At 42.9% G+C, this 23867-nt stretch overlaps 1 protein-coding gene across 3 annotated transcripts in view; it reads right to left on the bottom strand.

Annotated features, from left to right (window-relative positions):
- Positions 1-22448, bottom strand: part of ZC3H18 (zinc finger CCCH-type containing 18) — a 57267-nt gene extending 34819 nt beyond the window's left edge. The window contains exons 1-5 of one of the 3 annotated variants that reach the window (XM_023537670.1): positions 22264-22448; positions 21604-21789; positions 15003-15601; positions 6808-6892; positions 5958-6029 (exon numbers count right to left, since the gene is read on the bottom strand). In XM_023537670.1, the coding sequence (XP_023393438.1) occupies positions 5958-6029; positions 6808-6892; positions 15003-15587 (742 nt within the window). In that variant the 5' untranslated portion in view covers positions 15588-15601; positions 21604-21789; positions 22264-22448. The remainder of the gene's footprint in view (positions 1-5957; positions 6030-6807; positions 6893-15002; positions 15602-21603; positions 21790-22263) is intronic. The other 2 variants (XM_011371892.2, XM_011371894.2) reach the window with 2 other exon arrangements.
- Positions 22449-23867: the final 1419 nt, after the last annotated feature.

Below are 23867 nucleotides of genomic sequence, written 5' to 3' on the forward strand. Positions count from 1 at the left end.
GGTCTGCTTCTGAATGAAACTTCACAAACACAAAAGTTATGTGGATTGTGATTCTCACTGGATGAATAAATAGGTTTACAATTATATAAGGACATGGCTATGAGCCAGAGGGAACAGAAGAAATGGCAACAGCTGTGATGGGGGCAGGACAGTGGGACAAGTTTCTTCACCTTGATAGTTTTCTTTTTCTTAACTGGATGGTGGGCACATCAGTAATTGTTTTATGCTTTTATTATTCTTTATACCTTTATAAACATTATATATTATGAAGAATTTCATAATAAAACTAATAAAAGCAATACATATAAACAAAAAGTATCCAAATACTCTAAAAGATATTCAGGGAAGTCTCCATGCCTCCAAGGACCCTCCACAGAGGCAGTTATCAATTTATTGGGGCTCAATTGGTGTACCTATCTCTATTTTTTCCTCGTTATATTATACACTGTGTTGAACCTTTTTTTTCCTCCACTCAATATATCTACAAGAGAGGAGCCTCCAAGTTCAACAGCAACAAACCCAAACTCTTATCAGTGAAACAGACATGACATATGCAGGAAACCTAATGCTCCCCAGCAGAAATCAAGGAAACTAGACACAGAAAGGACAGGAAATGAAATCCACATCTCCCATGCCAGCAACCCACTGGTCACAACCCACACACACGCAGCGCAAAGAATCCATCTCTCCCATGGTTTGAAATGTCAGAAAAAAGTATGCCACGTCTGTGGGCAAACATATGAGCACGTGTGCATGTGATGTCCAAAAATGCTACCAGATTTTTAAATTTCTGATTGTTGGTTCAAATGGTGATCAGCATAATGCAGTGTCATATCATTTTTTAAGCTGCAACGTCACTGTATTTACAATGCATCCTACTAACACTTGAAATGATTTCACATTTTCTCTATTTTTCATACAAAGTACTTGCTTCAAACTAGAATTTTAAACGAAGACTTGCTTATTTCTAAATAAGACACTTAAGTCTTAAATATTCCTTGTTCCCATTTCCTGTTAGTCTAAACAACTCAGAACAGGTAATAAATATCAGATTGTGAACATAAAATAAAGCAGTTTAAAGTACTTCACGACGGGAAGGTAGAATATTTAAAAATAATTAAATATTAAGAACAAAACTAAGCTCTACAAATCTGTATTCTAATAGGCATAAATCCAACGAAACATCACACACAAAGTGGTATAACACCAAGAACTCATGTGTCCTTTCCTTTTCCATGTCACAGAGGACTGTGACAGAAATGGATAGACAGTCACAGACACTGAGCAGAGTTCTGAGATATTTTAACTTCTTTAGGGAACACATTCATTATAGTAGTCAAAAAATTAAAATAATTTCTGGACGGCTTCCTTATGAATAACATAGAGTTGAAACCAGCAGTTATCTAACTTTTTGGTCTTAGGACCCCAAAGAGCCTTTGTATGGGTTCTATCTATTGATATTTGCTACAGAAATTAAAACAGTAAATTTAAAAACATAATATATAACGTATATAATTCGTTAAAAATATTATCATAAATGTTTTATGAAAATTAATTATTTAAAAACCAACAAGTGATATAAATAGCATTATTTTCCTTTTTGCAAATCTCTTCAATGTTAACACAGAATAGAAGATAGCTGGGTTCTAATGTCTGCTTCTGCGTTCAATTTGTTGTGCTAGGTTGTTTTGGTTAAAACAGGTGAAGAAAATCCAGCCATAGGCAGAGATATAGCTGGACAAGGAAGGAGCATCATTTAATAGCCTTTTCAGATACTCTCAGATGTTCTTTGATGCTGCACCAAACTCAGCAATGCGGGATCTGCAACCCTATCACTGAACTTTTCTGACTCTGTTCCACTGAAGTCCACTGGTCTATCTTGAACTATGAATGGATCTTCTACCCAGGTATGATTCTGTAACATCACATAATGGCCATTTGGAAAAGTTCATTAAACACTACAAAGCTGTCAAGCTCATGGTGGAGATAGACACATTCCAAAATTCTAATTTTCACTCAAGAGCTCAAATTTTACCATTTGCAAAAGATATTATCAGTTCTCCTTAAAGCAGCAGTCTCACTTGGTGAGTCTTTGAGAAGACCTGGTTTTACGGCACCATGGTGTGTCATGGTCATTCCTGCGAATCACACACTTCGTGGGAAGAGCAGCTGGCGCAGCTCACAGTGCAAACCTCCTATGTGCCCTCCCTGGAGATGACCTTTGCACTTCAGTGTGCAGCAGAGGGGCTCCATGTGCACTTCTAATCTTGTCATACTGAATGTAGAAAAGACATGTACTGAGGGCTGTTATTGGGGTGATGAAAATGTTTTAGAACTGAAATGTGATGATGGCTGCACAACTTGGTAAATTTAATAAAAATCACTGAATTATACACTTAAAACAGGCAAATTTTATGGTATGTAAATTATATCTCATTAAAGTTGTTTTTTTAAAAAAAGATCTGTCCTCAAGTGTAAAATTTAACTATAACTTTTACTGCTCTATCACAGATATCATTAAGTCAAACTGGCATTATTTAATTGTGGGTGCACAGTAATCAATACCTGACAATTAGTACAGAGAATGTTATAATGAAAATAGTTTTGATCTCAGGGGTCCCCTGAAAATGCCTCAAGGACCCTTAAAGGTCCACAGACCACATTTTGAAATCTGCTGCTTTAAATACGAACAAGACAGGGATTCAAAAAAAGGCAATAGAAATTTTTCCAAAGAAGACATACGAATGGCCAAAAAGCTCATGAAAAGATGTTTGACATTACAAATCATTAGTGAATTGCAAATCAAAACCACAATGAGTGAGGAGATACCAGCTTCACGTCCATTAGGATGGTTACTAAAAAAAAAAAAAAAAAATTGGAAAATAACAATTGTTGTTATTTGTTGTTGGCAAAGAGGTGAGAAACTGGAATCCTTGTGTACTGTTGGTGGGAATGTAGAATGGTACAGCTGCTGTGGAAAACAGTATGGCAGTGCCTCAAAAATTAAAAATAGAACTACCAGATGGTCCAGCAATCCTAATTCTGCATATATACCCAAAAGATGTGAAAGCAGGGTCTTGAAGAGATATCTGCACATCTACCTTCACTGCATTATTCATAAGCTAAAAGGTGGAAGCAACTCAAGTGTCTTTCATCAGATGAATGAACAAACTGTGGTCTATACAAGCAATGGAGTATTACTCAGTCTTAAGAAGGAAATTCTGACATGCTACAACAGATAGACCTTGAGGACATTATTCTAAGTAAAATAAGCCAGTCACAAAAAGATAAAATACTGTATGATTCCACTTATTTTAGGTACCTAGAAAACTCAAATTCATAAAGAAAGTAGAACAGTGGTCCCAGGGGCTGGGGGGAGGGAGAATTCGGAGTTAGTGTTTAATGAGAAAAGAGTTTCAGTTTTACAAGATGAAAAGAGTTCTGGAAACGAATGGTAGTGATGACAATAAGAATATACTCAATGCCACTGAATTGTACACTTAAAAATGGTCAAAATGGTAAATTTTATGTGTGTTTTACTATAATTTAAAAAAAGAGAGAGTAGGAAGCAGGAGGGAAAAGGAAGCCTGGCTCACAGAATGGGCTGGGTGGGTACTACTGACAGCTGAGTAAATCAGAGACTCAATGCAGGAAACAGTTTAAAGAAAATGCCATTTTTGCCTTTGTGAATAGAACTTTGTGTCTTGATGAGTCAACATAAATATGTGAGAGGTAAAAATATATCATAAATGAAGTACTGGTGCTTTAAAATGTTTCAGTTTGAATTCCTAAGTTCATTTGTTGTCAATGGTCACAAATATCAGTGTGTCCCCATTGGGGCAATTAAATGACTAATCTGTGGATCACAACTTATATAGCTAACAAACTTTTTAAACAAGAATTTTCAAATTAAGATATAATTTACATGCCATAAAATACCACCATTTAAAGTATAGTGAAATTCAGTGGGTTTTAGTATATTCGCAAAATTGTGCAATCACCACCACTACCTAATTCCAGAACATTTCATCACCCCAAAAGGAAACCTGTATTTATTAGCCACCATCCCCTCACGGTTCCCATCCCTACCTACCGGCCAAGAAAATGACTAATTTACTTTCTGTCTCTATGGCTCTGCCTATTCTGGACAGTTTACGTAAGTGGAAATGTACACTATGCGGCCTTTTGTGTCTGGCTTCTTTCACTTGGCATAATGTTCTCAAAGTTTATCATGTTGTATTATCAATACTTTATTCCTTTTTATGGCAGAATAATATTTCATGGTATGAGTAAACCACATTTTACTTATCCATCATTAGTTGATGAGTTGTTTCCACTTTTTGGCTATTGCAAATAATGCTGCTACGAATATTCACGTACAAGTTGTATGCATGCATGTTTTCATTTCTCCTGGATGGACACCCAGAAGTGGAATTGCTGGGTCATATGGTAGCTCTATCCTTCACTTTCTGAGGTGCTGACAGACTGTTTTCACAGCACCATTTTATATTCCCACCAGCACTGCTTGAGAGTTCCACTTCTCTGTATTCTTGCCAAACACAACAAACTTCATTTTCAAAGTGACTTCTCTTGCTGTTGAAGGGAACTTAAATGCATCCATCTCAATTTAACACCAAGCTTATAAATTGCAGGTAAGCAAAAACATGTACATCTGAATACCTTCTCCTAACTAAGCAAAAATAGGAGCTATGTCCTAGAACACTGAAAGAATCAACCATTTCCCTCTGCATATCACATTACTCTGCAGGTGAAACAGACAGTAGGGAGGAAAGGTAAATATATATTTTAAAAAATATTCCTGAAACAAGTTACTGATCACATCTAATTAAACTGCAAAAATGGCCACTTGCTACTAGCTTCAAATTTTTCTATTGCAGAAAGCCTTACCCACTGGTCTCACTCCCTGACATCCAAACTGAGCACTTAGTTCAACCCCCCAAGAGGCACCTTGCTCCTATTGTGATGTGACCCTGGTGACGTCCATAGAGATGACATCCTGTCCTTGTCCATCGGGCACCTCCTGATGATGCTGATCAACTTGCAGTTCCAGCAACAACTTCATTCGTGTACATGCTTCTCTTGCTAAAGTCTGGAAACTATTCCAGCGGTGTGACCCCAGCACCTGGGCCAGAGCCTCTGTGGCATGAACGGTGGGCACTGCTGCCTCCTGCTGTGGGAGCCTCTGGCTAATCCTGACCGCCAGTTTATGAACAGTGCTAACTGGAAATGGCTGCAAGTACATATACATATATGCATACATATTTGTCTCCATTGCTTTAATCTAGAAATTTCAGAGACGGATTGACATTTATTCTCACATCATTATGGAAAGGAAGTCTTCTGCTTCAGTTTAAATTTTCTGAAATACCAACACTTCAAATACTTTTTAAAACATATTATGTGCTTATCTGTGGTCTTAGGGTGGCTCTGCTGCTCACAATGTAACATCTGTTCTATAGCACACGACTATGCTGGCTGCCTTCCCACGCATAGTGGAGCCCATCACATGCAGAAGAGTCAAACTGTTTCCACTTGGTAAAAACAACAAGTACAGAAACAGCACATATCCTGAGGAGCACGCTGACCCAGGTCCTGAGTATGCTAGTAGTCCCTCAGCTCCCATGCACCCTCATCGTCAGGCCATCTCTCAGTACCAGGGATAGGGTTGCTCAAATGCCACCTGAAGTGCAGAGCTACCCTGTGAGATGGGACTCCACCATGCCCATGACCCCACCCTCCCCGCGAGGTTATTGCACAGCTACTGAGAGCCCCTTCAGGTGCCTCTAAATTAAGGCTCGCAATTGCTCTCTGCCCTTTCAAGCCTCCCCTTCCTTCTGGCTTCACAGTAGTACTCTGGGTCCAGGAGAAAGAAGTCTGGCCTCTGGAGCAGGGGGACTTTGAAGGACTAAACAGAGTGAATAGTGTATATTTTGTACCTTTAACCTGGTCTCTGAATGGTATGGAATTTGATATTGGTGGAAGAAGAGTGGATAATGGTGTCACAACATCTGGAAAAGAAGTACAGGAAGCTCTGGTGAACTTTAGATGGTACACGCAGGCTGGGTCAGTGAGCAAAGTCATCATGGGTCAGAGCAAAATTAAGAGAAAAACATCCTCCTACTTGTCCAAGGAAAATGCTGAATTATAAGACATACCCAACCTAATGCTGCACATCAAAGAAACCTTAAGACTGTGAATCCTCATTTCCATTTCCAAATCTCAAGACTTTAGTCCAGCCTTTTCACCAAGATTTTATCACATCACCACCTGTTACTGCTTCTTGACTCACACTGTTCAGTTTTCAAGAGGGAGCTTTGCTGCTTTCAGAGGCCATCCCTTTGCTATTTTGAAATCCATTCCAAATGAAAGATATACTTCTGATACATCTTGCAGAAAAGTGGTAATTTTCCTTACAGTGAGGGGAAAATGTCAAAAATGGTACCTGGGGTATTTTGCCTTATAAAAAGGACCACTTAGAAATATTATTTATATTGTCTATGTTAAAGTCATTGGTTTGTTACAAACAGGTGGGCCTGGAACCACAAGTGTGAAAATGACCAGGCTGGCTCCCCTCCGAGTTAGTCATTAACGTGATGACCAATAAAATAATCTATTGTTTCATACTAATACCACAATAACCACCATCACAAACTGTCACAGTCTGGCCCTAAGAACAGCCTTGCATAGGCTCCAGGGCACTCAACAGGTTGAACCACCACCACAGTCCTGGGAAAAGCTGAGGCCACACAAATGGGCCATGCAAAGGCCCCTCATTCAGACAATTACCTTTCATGAAGAATCGGCAGGTGGGACGAGGCCTCACCTTCCTGTCACTGGGGTCCTTTACTTCTCCCTCTTCCAGATCATCATCCTGAAACAGAGGACAATGTGACTTGCAGAAGGAATCGTCTAAACGAGAGGGAACATGCAAGAGGGGCATCTAGCAACGGGCATGGCTTTCGCCAAACCAGAAAGGATGCGGTCACAACACTCGTGTCTGGGCCATTTGCCAATTCATCTACATTTTCCAAACCCGATTCCTCATCCACACAATGGGACAGCTCAAAGCTTACCTACAAGTCTGAGGCAGACCTTGAAAGAACACTGAGTAAAAACACTGTGAAGCACGTAGTGCACGGGGTTTGGTTATAACTTTCTTAACAGCAATTCTGGGAAGGAAATGGTTATGCTTAAGATTTTTAATATTTTGTGCATTTAAAGAACATTTATAAAACAAAGTATCTTATGTCCTTAAAATTCAACACTAACTTCTAATTTAAAAGTCTGGGAGCAGGAAGGAGGGAAGTTAGGAGGCTCAGGTCAGAGATGACACCTGGCCAGTTTTGTGGACTCACCTTTCACTTCAGATCTAGGTCCTTCTCTTCTCATTCTTAGTCTAGAGTTCTTAACCTTGGCTGTCAATTTTTAGAATAATGTAGCAGTTTTAAAAAGACCAAGCCCAGGGATTCCAAATAGCAGCCACAACATCGACCACAGCCCTGTGCCCACCCTGGCCCCCACTGCCCAGGGCCTTGATTGCCGCCCACCTGCACAGACCCCCACCCATGCCCCTTTGTCACCAATGATCTGCATAGACTCCCACCTGTGTCCCTCAGTCACCACCAACCCGCAGATTCTCACCAGTGTCTCCAGGTCACCACTGACTTGCACAGAGTCCTACCTGTACCCTTTAGTTGCTACTGACCTGTATAGACTCCCACCCACGCCCCTTTGTCACCACTGACCTACACAGACTCCCACCCATGCCTCACAGTTAAGATGTTCCCGCCTCCAACCACCCCTAGCCCAAGCAGGTATCCAGTTGCCCTGCTGACATCTCTGTTGGTTTGTCCAGAATGGAACTGCCCGTGTCCCAGCCTGTTCAAGTGTCTTAGTGCAGGCAATCCAAGGAGTCCTACAGCGCAGAGGTCTGGGAGTTAATGGACTCCTCTCTCATCTCCTGTAGCACCACTGTCTTCCATACCATGGCCCAGTCCCGCCTGGTCGGGAGAAGCACTCCCTAACTGGCATCCCCCACTCTCTCCTGAGCTCGCCCACACTTCCCACAGTGACCTTTTCAAACCCTAGCCTGACCATATTCTTCCCTCTCCTCTTCCCTCTCCTCTTCCCTCATCATTTTCAGATTGCAGCTTAAGTCTCCTTCCTCAGGGCCCCCCATCTCCCTTCATGATGGGTCCTTATAGCTCCCTCTCCTGCAGCACTGCTCATGGTCATCACAGCCTGCCCAACAGAACTGGAGGTTCCACCAGGCAGGACTGTATCTGTCTGCTTACCATGTGTTACTGGTCCAAGTGCAGTGCAGGGCTGGTAGTAAATGGTCAGTATTTGCTGAATGCAGAAATGCTGAAGCAAACCCTGGATTTATGATGACTTATTTTTAAAGCTTAAATATTTGTATAATCTGTGTCTTGAAAATATTTAATTAAAGGCATCTTATAACAAAAAGAACAGATGCCTGAAAGTTATAACCTTAAGAGAACCAATAGAATTTTTTAAGAGATTAAATAATTAAGTTCTTCATAGGTCCCTAGAATTCATCTTATAACTGAAAATTTGTACTCTTTGAATATCTCTCTATCTTCCTCAGCCCCAGAATAATTGCTTTAAGTTTTAGAGAAAATTAATTATTTTAAGACAGAACACCTCTCTCTCCTGGTCTTTTAGCCTGTATTTTTTTTTTTTTTTTTTACTACTTTTCTCGCAGTAATGATTACTACACCAAAACCTGAATATGGTATTTACATGAGCTCAAATCTAAGTTGAGAGCATATTCTCTTTTTGTTCTCATTAGAAAAACTAGACCCGTTTGAATGGCTAGAATCCATTCAAATCTTCCTGACTTAGAAATTAATGCATGGAGTGAAATGATGAGTATAGAATAATAGTTTTTCAAAAGTCAGGATTCATAGTAAGTGTACTTTATCAGATTTAAAGAGGTGTGTGTTACTGTAAAGGTTTCACTTTCAATATTCGCAAGAGCAAAAAGGAGAACCACCTACCCATCTTAAGATTGATAAGCAGTCACATGAATCATATAAAGGACTATACGCAGCTACTAAAAATGATCAGTAAACATACCTAGAAATGCACAGTAAAGCACACGATATAATGTCAACTCAACGAACACAGAACAGCATCTACCAGCTGACCAGTCTTCTAGTACCTACACCTGCCAGGATAGAGACAGAGGGCTGTACACGTTGGTGTGCTGGGTTTATGGTATCTCCTTTAATTAAAAAAACAAAAACAATCAATAAATCACTCAACAATATAAAATATCCTGAATGGATGTTATGGATAGATATTAAGTGATGAATGATTAAAACAAATTCTTAAATCTTACAGAGTTTCATGCAAATACAACTCAAGAAAGGGATCTCTACGGCCAAACTCACAGTGCTCATCTGTTTGAGGGCTGTTACATCAAGTGCGTAACATATGGGAATTCTTTCAGGCCTCCTGACCATGTGACCTAGAGCAGAGGCAGCAGATAGCAGAGGACAAGGAGGGGCCCTGGTGGTCCACTCAGAAGCAAAATGGTGGGTCTATGAGGACAGTGTCCATGAAGCTTTCCGCATACATCACCCCAAATGGCTAAAATGGCACAAACACCTAACTGGGGGAGTATGCAAGGCCCTCTAGAGTTTACAAACCTAAGGATGGTTCACTGGCATATCTCTAGCAGCGCTTCCTAGGGGTCAATATGCACAGGGCACATTCAACTTTAATGGATGGAAGGCCTGAGTTTGAATTCTGGTGATGTGACCAGAAACACGTGCCTCCACTTTGAGCTGTGGTTTCCTCTAGCAGAATAGGGCTACATTCACAGTGCTCATGTACAGTGCCTCGCATAAAACACAAGCAGTGAATACTCAATGAGAGCTCATGATTTTAATGGAAAAATACCTAAGAGACAACATGCCAAAATACAATGATCTCTAAGCAATGGTAGCATAGGGGATTTTTACTTTCTTCTTTGTGCAGGTTTTTATTTTCCTTAAAATACACTCAAAAACCCAAACCAATGCCTTCATATGAGAAGTCATTTCCAATATGGCAGCTTCTATAGCGACAGCAGATAAGGAGATGGTCACCACATGGCACGGCTGTGCAGGGAAGTAAACACGGCATGTGGACATAGGCACCAGAGCAGAGGCCTAAATGCCACCTGGGCCAACCACAGTCTCCTGAAACCTGGGATCCTGCAACTGTAAAATGGGATATAATCCCTTACTCCAAACTTTCAGGGCCAGATGTTTTGGGAATTCAGAAATGTTTTGGTTTTAGAAAGGTGATTTAATGGGGTAAGAAGCAGTACCCCATAACAATAACAGTAGTAGTTCTGTGAGATGTGTGACCAGCCCCACAAGGCGGTAAATACAGGAGTACAAACAGCCTGGTGTCAGCCCAGGCTGGGACTGCCATCTGACGAGTGAGGAAACCTTTCCCTTCTCAGGGCTTCTGGGCTCTCCTGGCTGAGAGCAAGGACTGTGACCTGTGCTTATTCACATGGCCATGCTGACCAGTCCTTCAAGTGGCTGACACCTCATGGGCTCTCTTCTCAAATGTGGCACAGGCAGTGGCTTCCTAGGCTTTGGCAAGGGGACCGATGCTATCCAGTACCTAACTGGCTCGGAGGAGAGCGAATACAGTGATTGCACCACTTGAAAGGAGTGGGCCTTACAGATAGTGAATGCTTAGCCATGAGGGTAAGCTGAGAATGCCTTTTTGTAGAAGATAGTATGTATCCAGACATAAAAGAAACAGCTGCAGTTGAACAGAAAATATAAAATACCTCCTGCAAAGAAAATGCTTCAAAGTATTTTTGAATGTGTGTGGGCTGAGAGCTACCACTTCTGACCAAGGAACCACATGGACTGTCCATTTAGGACATGGCTGCTGTCCTGCTGTCTCTGAGAGGCCACCCGACCAGTGTGAGTCATCAATGAGAAGAGGACTGGAACAAAACATGTACCCCATCCTTTTCCAAAGGGGCTATATACTCAAGGTGGTGGAAGTAACAAGTGGTTGAAATGACAAGTAATCTAAAAACAGAACCGAGTAAATGAGACAAGGAGAGAATGGACAGACCAAAGATGGGAGGATGCAAGCCTGTAAAGGTGAATCAAAGACACATGAAGGCTGTTTAATCTGCTCATCAAACCAAGAAGGAAGAAATGGTTCTGGTGAGAGACTAAGCAGAGAGGTGCAGAAGGAAAGAACTTCATACAGTGGGAGTTGATTACAGTGGCTCCATTCATTCTTCTCAGAGATGCATAGGTAGAAACAAAGCAACAGTTGTGTCTGATTTTCTTAAGTGTGGCTTCCTGAACAGGTAAGGGACTGTTAAATAAGGCTCACACCAGGCTCAGTTGCCGGGGACCTTCGGCCCTAACTCCACAAATAACCAGGGTGCTAGAAACAGCTAGGCCACACCAGTGTGCAATATCCCACCCCTACCACAGCAGGGAAGTACTTCGAGAAAAGCATTTGTATCTGAAAGGTGTTGTGGCAGAACACCAGAAACATATAAAGGTAACTTAAGGCCTTAGTCACAAACTGTGTGGTTTAGACAAAAGAATTTCAAGGGTTTACTGCACAAATTGACATCACTATCAAAGAAATTACCAAGAGAGCAGAAAAGTTGGGAAGTGTGGGGGTTCAGTTCACCTTTCCCAGTGACCCAAAATCTAAAGAGAGAAAAGCAGGACGATACACCTGACAGAAGAGAAGAACTCCTCAGTTACAATAAATGTCTCTCAGCGTTCTAGACTCTTTCAACTCAGCTGTTCCCAGAAACGCAGGACTGGAGGTTGGGGGAAGAGATGGAGCAGCGTGTGTGCAGGAGGGGCCCTGTGAACTGTGAGTCTCTTGATTCGGCCAGCCTGGAAGATGCCCACTGGGCACGGATCCGCTCGGGGGCCTCACTGAATGTACATTTTTTTCCTCAAAAAACATCCAGGTAGTTCACTCTGACACCAGAACTGCGCTTGAAAGCCATGGAGGAAAAGTCCTCTGCGATGTATACTTTCCACCAGGATCAGAAACTACTTTGCAGGGATTTAAACTAAAGGGGACCAGGCCAAAGGCCTGTTGGATGCAGGCTGTTCATGGACCCAAGTGCACACGTCTGGTTCCCTCTCCATCAGAGAAATGCACCTGGGGACAGGACATTTTGGGAAAGAAAGATACAGGAGTGTGTGCTTGGTGGGGACATGGGGCATATACTCTAGCAGATATGTGACAGGGAGCCAGCAGTAGTCATTCATATACAAGCTAACACATGTCTACCCTAGGTTCTTCCAATGGTGGGTGGTTAGAGCTAGCGCTGGCCACCCACACCCAGTGCTCTCTAGGTGCATGGCTCTCCAGGACAGACCTTCTGCTCACTGCCATTCTCATGGCATTCAACTTAAATGTGCCCCAAAGCAAGAAGACAGTTACTGACAATTACAATGTGCCAGGTCCTGGGATACAGAGAGAGCCAGCCTAGTAGTCCCAGATGTAAGGAACTTGTGTTCTTCAAGGTGGGGGGAGGGGGACGGGAAGCAAAAGAAACAAACATGCAGATGACCTGGTTAATTTAACTGTGGAAGTACAACAAAGGAAGTACTAAGCCAGGTACAACAGAGAGGCAGGAGCAAGGGGCAGAGCCTATGTAAAGGAGGTGACATTTATGCTAATAAAGGATGGGGAGAAGCTCAGAATGAAGTCAGGCAACCAGAAGAGACCCTACAGGGCAGGTGAACTCCTGTGAGGGCCTAAGTCACCATTTACAAGGGAGGCACTACAGAGGTGAGGTCTGCCTGTCCCTGAGGTGGGGGCAGGCTCTGCTCTAACCTGTCACATCCTCAGCGTGGTTCAATAAGCCTGGCACACTGCAGGGCCTGCCAGTGCTGTGTCCAAGAACGGAGACCTGCAGGGGCAACCTGGTTAGCAAGCACGGTCTGTGGTGCAGGAAGGAAATCGTCTTCCATGGCTGAAACTGTACCTGGTCTCCGCAGCAGCACACTGTTTCTAACCAGGCTGTGGGGCCCCTCATGAGGGTGCCATGCAGGGCAAAACAAGCCAAACCAACCCATCAACGGTGGGATCTGGGTGGGCAAGAAAATCAAACTGGATTTATTATTTCACAGGTTGCTTCTAGGAGAAATCAGCCAATCTCCAGGAAAAATGTTTTCTAGGGACAGTTCAATTCAACTGAATGTCTCACATTGCCACATCTAAATTCAGTAGAAAAACCCACTGGTATGATGACACCAAGGCCTTCCGGGACCTGCAGGGAGATACCTGGCCCCATATGATCGTGGAAAGGCAGGAGAGTAGATGAATTTCCCCCTTAGACTTATTCAACAGTTGAAACGAGAAGAGTGTGACTGGTCTTCTCAATGGGTAATGGACTAGGTAGAACTCCTGGACCAAAATCAGAAGCTCCCCCAAATTACCTGATGGCAGAACAAAGACATGGTTTTTCTCTCTTTAACACTGAAAAACCAGACTCACAGGCAATCTCAACCAATGGCTTCACATTCTGCCCAAAATTTCATCCAAACTGATTAACTCGAATGTTATGGCACCATTTTCCCCTTTGCCGACCCTGTCGTAGAGGTGAACTTTCCAAAAGTGGAAAGGAAGCACAGCTGGCAAAACCTAAGGATACCTGTATGACAATGTCCCAACAACGCCCTTTTAAATAAGACAATATTAGGTACAGGTTAGTAACTAAGACCATCTCTTATACTTAGTTGTGAGAAGATAAAAGATCTAAAATTCTAATCTTGTAACCACATACATACATCCCACAAAATTTTGTTCTTATGAACCAAAGTTAGATAAGCAATGTCTAAAACCCTATAAATTCACTGGGCACACCATGGCCACCTCACATTTTAAAATGGACTGAGCACATAAGTACCAACGCATGGTAAACCTGTGGTTAAATATTAACTAGCAACTTCTTCCTTCCCAACCCAAAACATTTCTGAGAGATATTCCACATACTTTTCACTAAGATGACTCTCAGATAAGTAAAATCTCCTTCCCTGGGGTAGGGGAAAAAACACGTTATTTCAATCTGCTGTGTTCCTCTCTTGGCTCCTTTGAGTAAAAGCATTACTCAGTAAGACTTCAGGCTCTTTCTCCTCAAAACTCAATTTCTTAAATATCATGATTAAAGTTCTTTCAAAATGATTATGTCATAAGACCCCAAACTAGCCCTATTGAAGATGATATATTACAAGTCTTACCTTCTCACCTGAAGGACAGATCATTTAAATAAATTATAAGAAAGTGTAATGGTTTGATCAAAAGCTGAGATGTTTTGCCACACAACCCCACTTTATCCAGTCCTGGAGATCTTTTCAGATGCTTGGCCCAGCTGGGACTCTCACCAGAGGACAGGCCATGGGACAAAAATAAAAATGTCTAAAAGAATAGACAAAACTGGAAGGAAGCCTCTTGAAATTTTTCAATCTCAAGAACCTGACAAGGACTAAAGATCCACGATGGTTCTAGTTGAATGCTAACTCAAACAGGATTTAAAGATAGCAAAGACAAAGAGAGAAATTACCTCTTCACTTCTTAAAAAAAAAAAAATTCAGAACTTGAAAAAACAATTGGGGCTAGGCATTTTAATACAATCCAGCAACAGCACCAGAGAGATGAGTGGGGGGCCACGGAAATTCTGCCAGCTATCAACCAGTAGACAGAAGTTTTCTGAATCTAGCCTATTTCTCCTTCTTGATTTTTAGCACTTCCTAATTACCATGGCGACTGCTCCCAGAACAATCTTATTTTCCTGCACTCTTCCATCCCACTTCCTTGTTCTGAGATGAGCAGATCACTGAGTTAACCCTATGAAGAGCCCTCCTCCTGGCTCCTTCACCAGGCCAAAGTGCAGCTTATGGCAGGAAGTCCTTCTGGGTTTTATCTACACACACTCGCAGCTCAGGTATACTCACATCAATCTCCCCATCATCGATCTCTCCGTCATCATCCTCTTTTTTTTTCTCCTTGGCAGCCTCCAGGGGCTCCTTGTCTTCCACACTGTGGACACCTGCCTTCCCCTCCTCCCCAGGAGCTCCTTCTCCCTTCTCCTCGTCATCCTCGGCCCCAGCCTTCTCGGCTTCATCCTCCTGCCCGGCAGGGGCTGGTTCTTCGGGGACCTCCTCATCGTAGTCTAACTCATGTTCATCCAGTTCCCTGGTGACTGACGAGGCCTCGTCCCTCAGATCACTTGTGTGGTCTTCCTCCCCACCATCCCCCTCCTCTGCACGTGGGGGGCTCGTCGGGCCCCTGCTTAGCTCCTGAACCTCGGAGTCCTGGTCCTGGTCCTCCTCTTCCGAGTGACTTTCCTCTTCCTCCTGGCTCAGTCCTGGGGCAGCATTTTCCTCATCCTCCAAATCAGAAGCCCTCCCCCCAGTTTCATCCAAATCCTGATCAGACCCACTTTCCCTCAGAATGTCATCGTCTGAGAGCCCCTGCTGCTCCTCTTCTTCGTCCTCTGGAGAGCGAGGGTCCCGTTCAGGGCTCTCGGCCACATCCATCGGTACCCACAGTTCTGCAAAAGAAAGAGAACACAGAATCATAGCATTTAACAAAATGGAAAGTGAATCATGCCCTGGTTTTCCTGGCCCCATGCTCATACCTGACCTGCAGGGGAGGATCAGGACCTGCACTTTGCTTGGACCTGCACACCTTCTCCAAACTCCAGATCCCACTCCACAGACCTCCGCTGTTGGCTGTTCTACCACAGAGGATGGTGGGCCATCCCTGCACACCGCACCTCTACAAGGCTGGACTGTGCTCACTAAGCTGTGCATTAAGTGCCTCACATCTGCAGTAGCCAAGCAGAAGGACACCTGGTGTACCCCTTCTTCAAACAAGTGCAAACCAAATAGTTAACAGAAAATGAGTGATAAGATGTGCATTGCAAGGGACAGCCTTTTGGATTTGCAGGCTAGATTGCTGATGAAATGCAAGAAATTCTGCATTATAGAATCAGGCAGCAAAGTTGAAGGCACATGTTGGACCATATTTCTGGAGTTATCTGAAGGGTCTGGAGCAGAAACCCAGCCCATCTGTAGGCCTGTTTCTGAATGCACTTTTCCAAGTATGACCCTGCCTATCAGAAGCACTTGGGATGATCTTGGGCCTCACCACAGACCTGTATGCTGGAGTTGCCAATGGATGCCCAGAAGGCGGCATTTATGTACTTCGCAGTTCTCACAAGAAGGTTAACCATTATTCTAAATACAGGTATGTTGTGAGAAAGAACTCTGGCAGAAAATTTTACATATTTAAGTAGAGCCAACTCTTGAGCAGCACGAGTTTGAACAGCGTGGGTCCATTTATATGTGGATTTTTTTTTTCAATTGGCCCGTGCAATTCAATCACACATTGTTCAAGGGTCAACTCCAAGGTTGGAAATCTGAGCATGGGGAGGGTTGACTGTAGTTACCCTTAGATTTCTGACTGCTCAGGAGATTAGCACCCCTAAACCCTAGTTGTTCAACTGTAGTTTCTTTTGTAAAAAGACTTGACAATGCCATTTTAGATTTCATTTTTATTTTTACAAATCTAGATTTAATTATAAAGTGAGTATTTTCTGGTTTTACTACATTAATGTACAAAGACGGTACACTGTTCCATTTGTTTTAAACGTAGATTGCATAAGGCACGGTAAAGTGTGTGTGCATGAATCCAACAGCAGTCTATAAGCAAACACCATTCACCAATGCAAAGTGTAGCAAGTTACCACTAAGTTAGTCTGAAATAACAGGAACAATGAAGGGTTCAATGTTCACTTGATTCTTCAAAATTTTTTATTTAAAATAAATGTATGTCACAATCATGCTGCTTTAGCATCTCAGCAAGATCTGAAAACATATATAAATTTACAATTCTTAGTTATTTTATGTATTTATATAACCAAAGATTAAAAAATATATATATCTTTTAAATTTCTACTTTCCAAAGGAGAACCTGGGTTTAAAAATGCACACATCAAGAATTGGCATTGGTATTTGAACCTACAGTTAAAAATATTTTGGGGCTCTAAATGGAAATTATTATAGATCAGCATACATTAAGACAAATCACTTAAAATTCATCACATTATAAATAAATGGTTAGCAGTAATAAAAATTTACCAACCAATTAATTCAAAATCATTTAAGTAGATGATTTTGAAAATGATTCATTTTTTGATCTAACTACAATATGCAGAGGTAGGACTACTGAAAGAACTACTAAAGTCAGTTTGAATATGGCATACTCTGCCGAAAAATGAAAAGCTAAGGTTACTCTCATGGCTTCCCGACCTCCCTGCACAGGGCAGAGCCTGTCACTGCACACAACACTCCTACAGCCCACTGAAATGAGCAAGGATGAGAAAGCTACCAAGAACAGGGCCGGCTGCTAGGACTCCCTACCCTCTCAGCTGTTCCAGACAGAGCATGGGGGCAGTTACAGCAATCAGCCATGGACCACTGGCAAACTGGCGGCCTCTCTACTCCTTAATGATGTTAAAACACATAAGATTTTCTTTTGTGTATGATACTCTATGCTTATCTCTGTATACTTTTTATTACATTGTATATAGGAAATCTCCACAGAAGGGCAGAGACTTTATCTCCCCAGCTGCTTAAGCTAGCAGGGCAGTGATTACTGAGCCTTAACATCACTAGTTGAAACCAAACAAATTCTCATCCTCCCATGTTACAGACTAATGGTGACCTTGGCACAAAGTTACCTCTTAAATCAATCAACCAAAATTAAATGTCCTCTCAAACTACTTTAAAAATCACACAACTGATACTCTGCAGAAAACACTCCCTCTCTCAAGCCTATGATTGAACTTGCAACATACTATCCTATTCACAACTACAAACTCTCATAACCTGATAAAAGCTCTTTTCCAGGGCCCAGGTGCAAAGTGGTTTCTGTTTCGCTGTCACTGTTATGACTAGATCCAATCAAATTGCTTTTTACATTTTAGCAAACTTGAAATTAAATCCTAGAGTAAGAACTGGAAGAAAAGAGTGCCTAACTTCTAATACCTGAACTAATGCAAGTAGGCCAGTAACATGGGACATTTACCTCTTGGTACACTGTATCTTTATGGGATACATGGGCTAATACAAAACAGTGTGGGCTTCTGAGGTAGAACTTGAACCCCAGCTCTACAACTTCCTTCCTAGCTTTAGGATCTTGGGCAAATTATGTAAACTTGCCAGACTTCAGTTTCTTCATCTGAAGTATGAGGATAACAGTAACTACTTTATGAAGCTGTTGCAACAATTAGATGAGATGAGCCTGATAATGTGCCTGGCACATGCTCCACACATTTTAACTTAAACTGAATTAATGTGAAGGTGAGTAAAAGTAATTCTCAACTTCCAAAAGCCATACTCCTTTCACCCCTGTCAGTTTCAGTTCAAGTCTCTTGGTGCACTCAGGAGTAATTCATTCACGGTTTCATTCGGCAAGTACCGGAGAATCTACTTAATGCAAGACTATTACTAAAACAACTTCTGCAATAAAATCAACAGCCGCCATTGTCCACTGTGACCACTACTCTGTCAGGCACTTGACCAATTTCTTCCTATCGATCTTCCAAATAAGTGATGTTCCCCTTCAAAGAAAGGAAACCAGAGCCATATGGCCAGAGTAGGTATCCTGGAACTGAACTCAGAGCTGCACCTCGAAGGAATGCTCAGTCTCAGAGCCATGCAGGAGATGAGCTTCTGTTCCCTGGCTAGGAACTAAGCCCCACTTTTTGCCATTGTTCCTATAGGAAAATGTGACCCAAGTTCCAAACTGATTTTATAAATTCCTTTTTGGAACACAGCCCATGCATAAATTGGGGACTTCTACTGCACCAGTAGATTTTGCCTGTTTTTATTTTCTTCCTTCTAAAGTTTTGTGCTGATCCAGCTATAGTCCTATCTTAGCTTTTCTAGAACCACGCATTTTTTCATATAAATGAAAGTTAACATATTATTTATACAGACTAGTTAAAAAAAAAGTGATGATCATATGGAGATCCAACTTGTGACACCATTTATTTTATAATTTTAAATTTGTCTGAAGCTTGAAGCTTGAAACAGTGACAGTATTTAAACTAAACAATAATGCCCTCAAGTTTGAATTATGGAAATTCAACATTCTAAGGAAGCAAAGATAACTTCCCAGCTCTCAAAGGTAGCTCTCATTACTGACCAGAGGTGGTGAAGTCAAAGGTCCTGAGTGCACCTGCTACTATCAGGAGCGATCCAGTGCTGTCAGTGATGTTTAGCTTTTTGGGGAGCAAGGATTGCTTGAGAATCTGATGAAGATGGCTTCCCTCCCTAGAAAAACCTGGACACACACAATTTACCTTCTATTTTAGAGAGTTCAAAACCTTCCAGATTACGTACTCTTGCACTAATTATATTGTACATTTTTCTACAATACACCCATACTTAACACGCTTAGAGTACTTGTTTGCAAAGTCTTTTGGAAGACTCCCCTACCCCCCCATGAAGTGCCTGAGTGGAAGGGCTCAGACCTCTGTGTTCCCTGGGCTTAGCCAAAGGCTGGAACTTAGTAACAGCTCCTATGTAATTTACTAAACTGGGCTATCTTTTAGACTGAAAGGGGGCACTGTAAACAATTACAATAGGCATGAACAGGGGCTGTCCGAGGCACATGGGGACATCCAGTCACCCTAGGAGGCCCTGACAATTTCTTGAGGAAAGGAGTCACATCTCTTCTTATGGAACTTCCTGGGAATTTACAATCTGAGGCTGTACACAGGTGAACACCTCGCAGAGGGAAACATGCCAAAGAATCTCCCTGTTATTAGAAACAACCTGAGTCAAACCTTGCTACACAGAAGAGGAGATGTGTCAGTAGAAGTCAAAAGATGGACTGTATTCCAGGTCCCACTATGGAAAACTGTCTCTCTAGGTGTCTGTGTCCTAAATTAATCTGAGATTAATTCAATTTGGCAAATATTTGAGTGTGTGTTCTATCACAGGTGCTAGAAAAAACATGTGGTTATGTCAGGTGCTAGGAAAAACACTGTTAAGTGTAGACAATGAAATGGAAGGTCCTCTGGTCACATCCTCACCAACGCCCAGGTACACAGATTTCACCGTTTGTTCTTCTCACGCAATCGCTCTGCAATCAAAGATTCTTGGCAAAGTTTAGAACTAATTCTTTAATCCTTTCTTTGATCCATAAGATGGTGAACTTGCCCAGAGAACAGCATAACAAGTATCCACTACTGTCTCCACTGCCTACTGCATTTGGCAGATGGTGACTGACAAATGTTTGCTGAATGAATACATGACAAAAGCTTGTTACTTGACAAACTACCTGTTGCATACCAGAAATAAACTGGAAATAAGTGCCTAACTTTTAGTAGACCACACCAGAACTCAAGCATAGTGTGGGAGCTGTCTCATTTCCCAGAAGTCACTCTGGAAGACTGCACACTGATTCCAACGGCACTGCTAAAGCACAGAACATCTTGGGAACTTCTCTTTTGAGTGACCATTAGAATCTGCAGAGCATGCTCTGGTCGCTCTCAGTGGCAGCAAATCTTCCTCTTCTCAAGGTGGGTCACTTTGAGAAACCACAGGAAGCCGTTCAGAGCCTGGTCTGGTAAGTGAGGTGAGTTACAAGCCAGGTAAGACAATTTTTGGTCAAACATGGGGTGTGACTATGTAATGAGACTGATTTCTCATATGGCTTATGTATTTACTACCAAAACAGGAGTTCTCAAGAGGTTTTGGCAAAGAAGCACCAATGAAATACAAGCATAACCTCTTGGGATAACAACTTTAAACAGAGCAGTCCCTATTCGAATGCCTAAATTCTGGTACATCTGGTTAAAATTCTGATCCATAACTTCATGAACTTACAATATCTAAAAGAAAGATGTCAAAGTTGGTGACAGACACCACCCCTGAACTGACTAAGCTTGACCACCAAAAACTCAGGGAGGAAGCACTCATCTTGAAATGATCTGTAGCTGTGAAAAAATAACAAAATAAAAAAAATAATAAATTAAAAAAAGGAAAAAGCCTCTTTAAACATGAGTAAGGCCACGACTTACCTGTTTTCTCTTTGGAATGACTCCACAAAGCTTTCTTACAAAGCTTGAGCATTTCCCACCCCAAACCAGAGAGGTCCAGCCTTTGAGACATGTTTGATTGCTTTCCAGAGCTAGCTGGGCTCCAGGTGTCTCAGACTGTAAAATTATCAGGCAAAGACTCCCCTCCCAGGGCTTGGAAGTGGCAATCGGCCTGAGTCCAGGCTCATTATGAATCCCAACCTCTACTCTGGGCAAGGAGCAATCCATGGGCTATATGATGGAGGTGTCTCCTGGGAGAAATAATGAAAGTCGTTGCTATGACCCTAAACAGTACTTCAGATGTCAAACGGCCTCTTTTTCCATTTTCCCCAAATGGATCTGAAGACTGACCTACTCTTGCAATTGAGTTTGCTGATATTTAAAATGATCGACTACTCTACCTAGCAAACTTAGCTGTTATAAAGAATTTAGGAACTTACGTTTTAGCGGGAACAAAACTGGAAGTCTCAGTCTTAGATTCTTCCAGCACCATAGCTGCAATTAGTTTATACCAAGGCTCCGACATTATTTGGGCTAACCAAAGGGTCACAGAAGTTACATATTCCTAAGAGAGTGGCGAGCGTCTTGAGAACAGCCAATACGTCCAACCTGTGCACACTGGGAAGCTGAGAAAACAAGTTCCAGTAGGCTCCAGAGAGCTCAAAGTTTCCAAAGAGCCCATCCCCAGTCTGGGCTGGCAGCCTCGGGAGGGCGAACCTGCGTGCCTCCCCCCCACCTTTGTGAGCGGCAAACATGTGCCAAGCGAATGTCCCGGAAGAGAAATGACAGCTTCAGGAAAACCAACTCCACCGCGGGGCGCGGAAGCAGTCGCGGGGAGCTCGGAATCTGAGGGCTTCCAGGGTCCCCCAGACTAGCTCGCCGCAGACGGAACGCGGGGTCGTGACTGTCTCAGCGACCCCTTCCCGGGGTCCGAAAGCCATGGTTCGGCCGGAGGAGCAGCCCGGTGCGCTCCCCGTAGGCGGCGGCGGCGGGCTCCCGGGCCTGGACTCCGCGCCGCCGCCACGCTCCCCGCCTGGCCACCTCCGCCTCCTCCCCGCCGGCCCAGCCGCTTCGCCGGCGTCGCTGCCGCCGCCGCTTACCTCAGCGCGAGGGCGGGGAGCGGGCCACGATTCCGCTGGGGTCGGGGCGGCGCGGGGAAGACGTCCCTCGGCCCTTCCGCTCTTCACAGGCTCCGGCTTAAGGCGCGACGCGGGCGGAACAAACGGGCTCCACTACCCGCGGGGGCCGGCCATTGTGCGACGTCATCAAGCCGCGCCGGTCGTCCTGCGGACCGGCGGGCTTCCCCCGCTCGCCCCGCCTTCTGTCCTCTTCCTTCCGGCCCCCGCGCGGCCGCCTCCGCGCGCTCTCGACTCCGCGCGGCGCGCGTCCGAGTCCGCCTCGGCGCAGGCGCCACAGGAGGCCACGCCCCCGTGTGTGTGTCGGTTGGGGCGAAGGGGTCGGTGTCCGTAAGTGCCAGCCCTCTGACGGAGGAGGGTTTACGGCGGCGCCCGGTTGCATCACGTGCTGAGCCCGAAGTTTCCGCCTCCTGGGATCTAGTTCTGGGTAGGGCTCCGATGTTCGCAGTGTTGGTTTCGGCGTTAGAGCTTGCATATTTTACTTCCATCAGACTAAAGAACTCCATTCTCTTAACCGTAAGCGCCCAACACAAAAAATCATATTTGAGATAGTGAATTTAAATATGAAAGCTTGAACGTTTTTAACTTTCCATCAGAGTAAATGCCCCCCATTAAATATAACCAGTTCAATGTAAAATTAATCATTTTTGAGATATTGAGTTTAAATTTAAAAACCAGAAAATTTTAACTAATTCTGCTTTCTTAAAAATAATCAGCTGGGAATCCTACACTGTTGGTGGAATGTAAATTGGTGCAGTCACCTGGAAATCAGTATGGACATGCCTCAAAAACTTAAGAATAGAACTATCATCTGGTCTAGCATATCCACTTCTGGATATTCACCTGCAGAATATGAAAACAGAATTTGAAAAAATATCTGCACGCTCATGTTCATTACAGCAGCATTTACAATAGCCAAGCTATGGAAGCAACCTGTGTTTGTGGATAGACGAATGGATAAAGAACAAGTATATGTCAATGGAATGTTACTCAGCCATAAAAATGTGAAATTCTGCCAATTTGAAAACATGGATGGACCTTGAGGGAATTATGCTAAGTGAAATAAGTCACACAAAGTCAAATGCCATATGATGTCACTCATATATGCAATATAAAAAACAAAAGTGAACTCAAAGCGACAGGCAACAGATCTGTGGTTACCAGAGGGAAGAGGGGGTAGAAGGAGAGCAAAACAGGTAAAGGGGTCAATGGGACGGACGGAAACTAGACTTTTGGTGGTGAACAGGGTGTAGTATAGATGTCGCGTTATAATGTGGCACAACTGAAACTTATATAATCTTATAAACCAATGTTACTGCAATAAAATAATCAGCTCAAAACAAAAAATCAATTTTGAGATACCAAGTTTAAATACCAAAGTCTAAACTGTTTTGTATATTTATTACTTATTCCTGTGTAACAAATTACCCAAACACTTGGTGGCTTAAAACAATTTTTTTAAAATCCGTAGTTTCTGTAGGTAAAGAATCAGGACATGACTTAGCTTATCCTTCAATATTTTTTCCAGGCTAAGACTAAACATTTAAAACTATTTCCGTGGGACTAAG

This window comes from Pteropus vampyrus, unplaced genomic scaffold (genome assembly GCF_000151845.1).
Source record: "Pteropus vampyrus isolate Shadow unplaced genomic scaffold, Pvam_2.0 Scaffold196, whole genome shotgun sequence".
NCBI classification, from domain to species: Eukaryota; Metazoa; Chordata; class Mammalia; order Chiroptera; family Pteropodidae; genus Pteropus; species Pteropus vampyrus.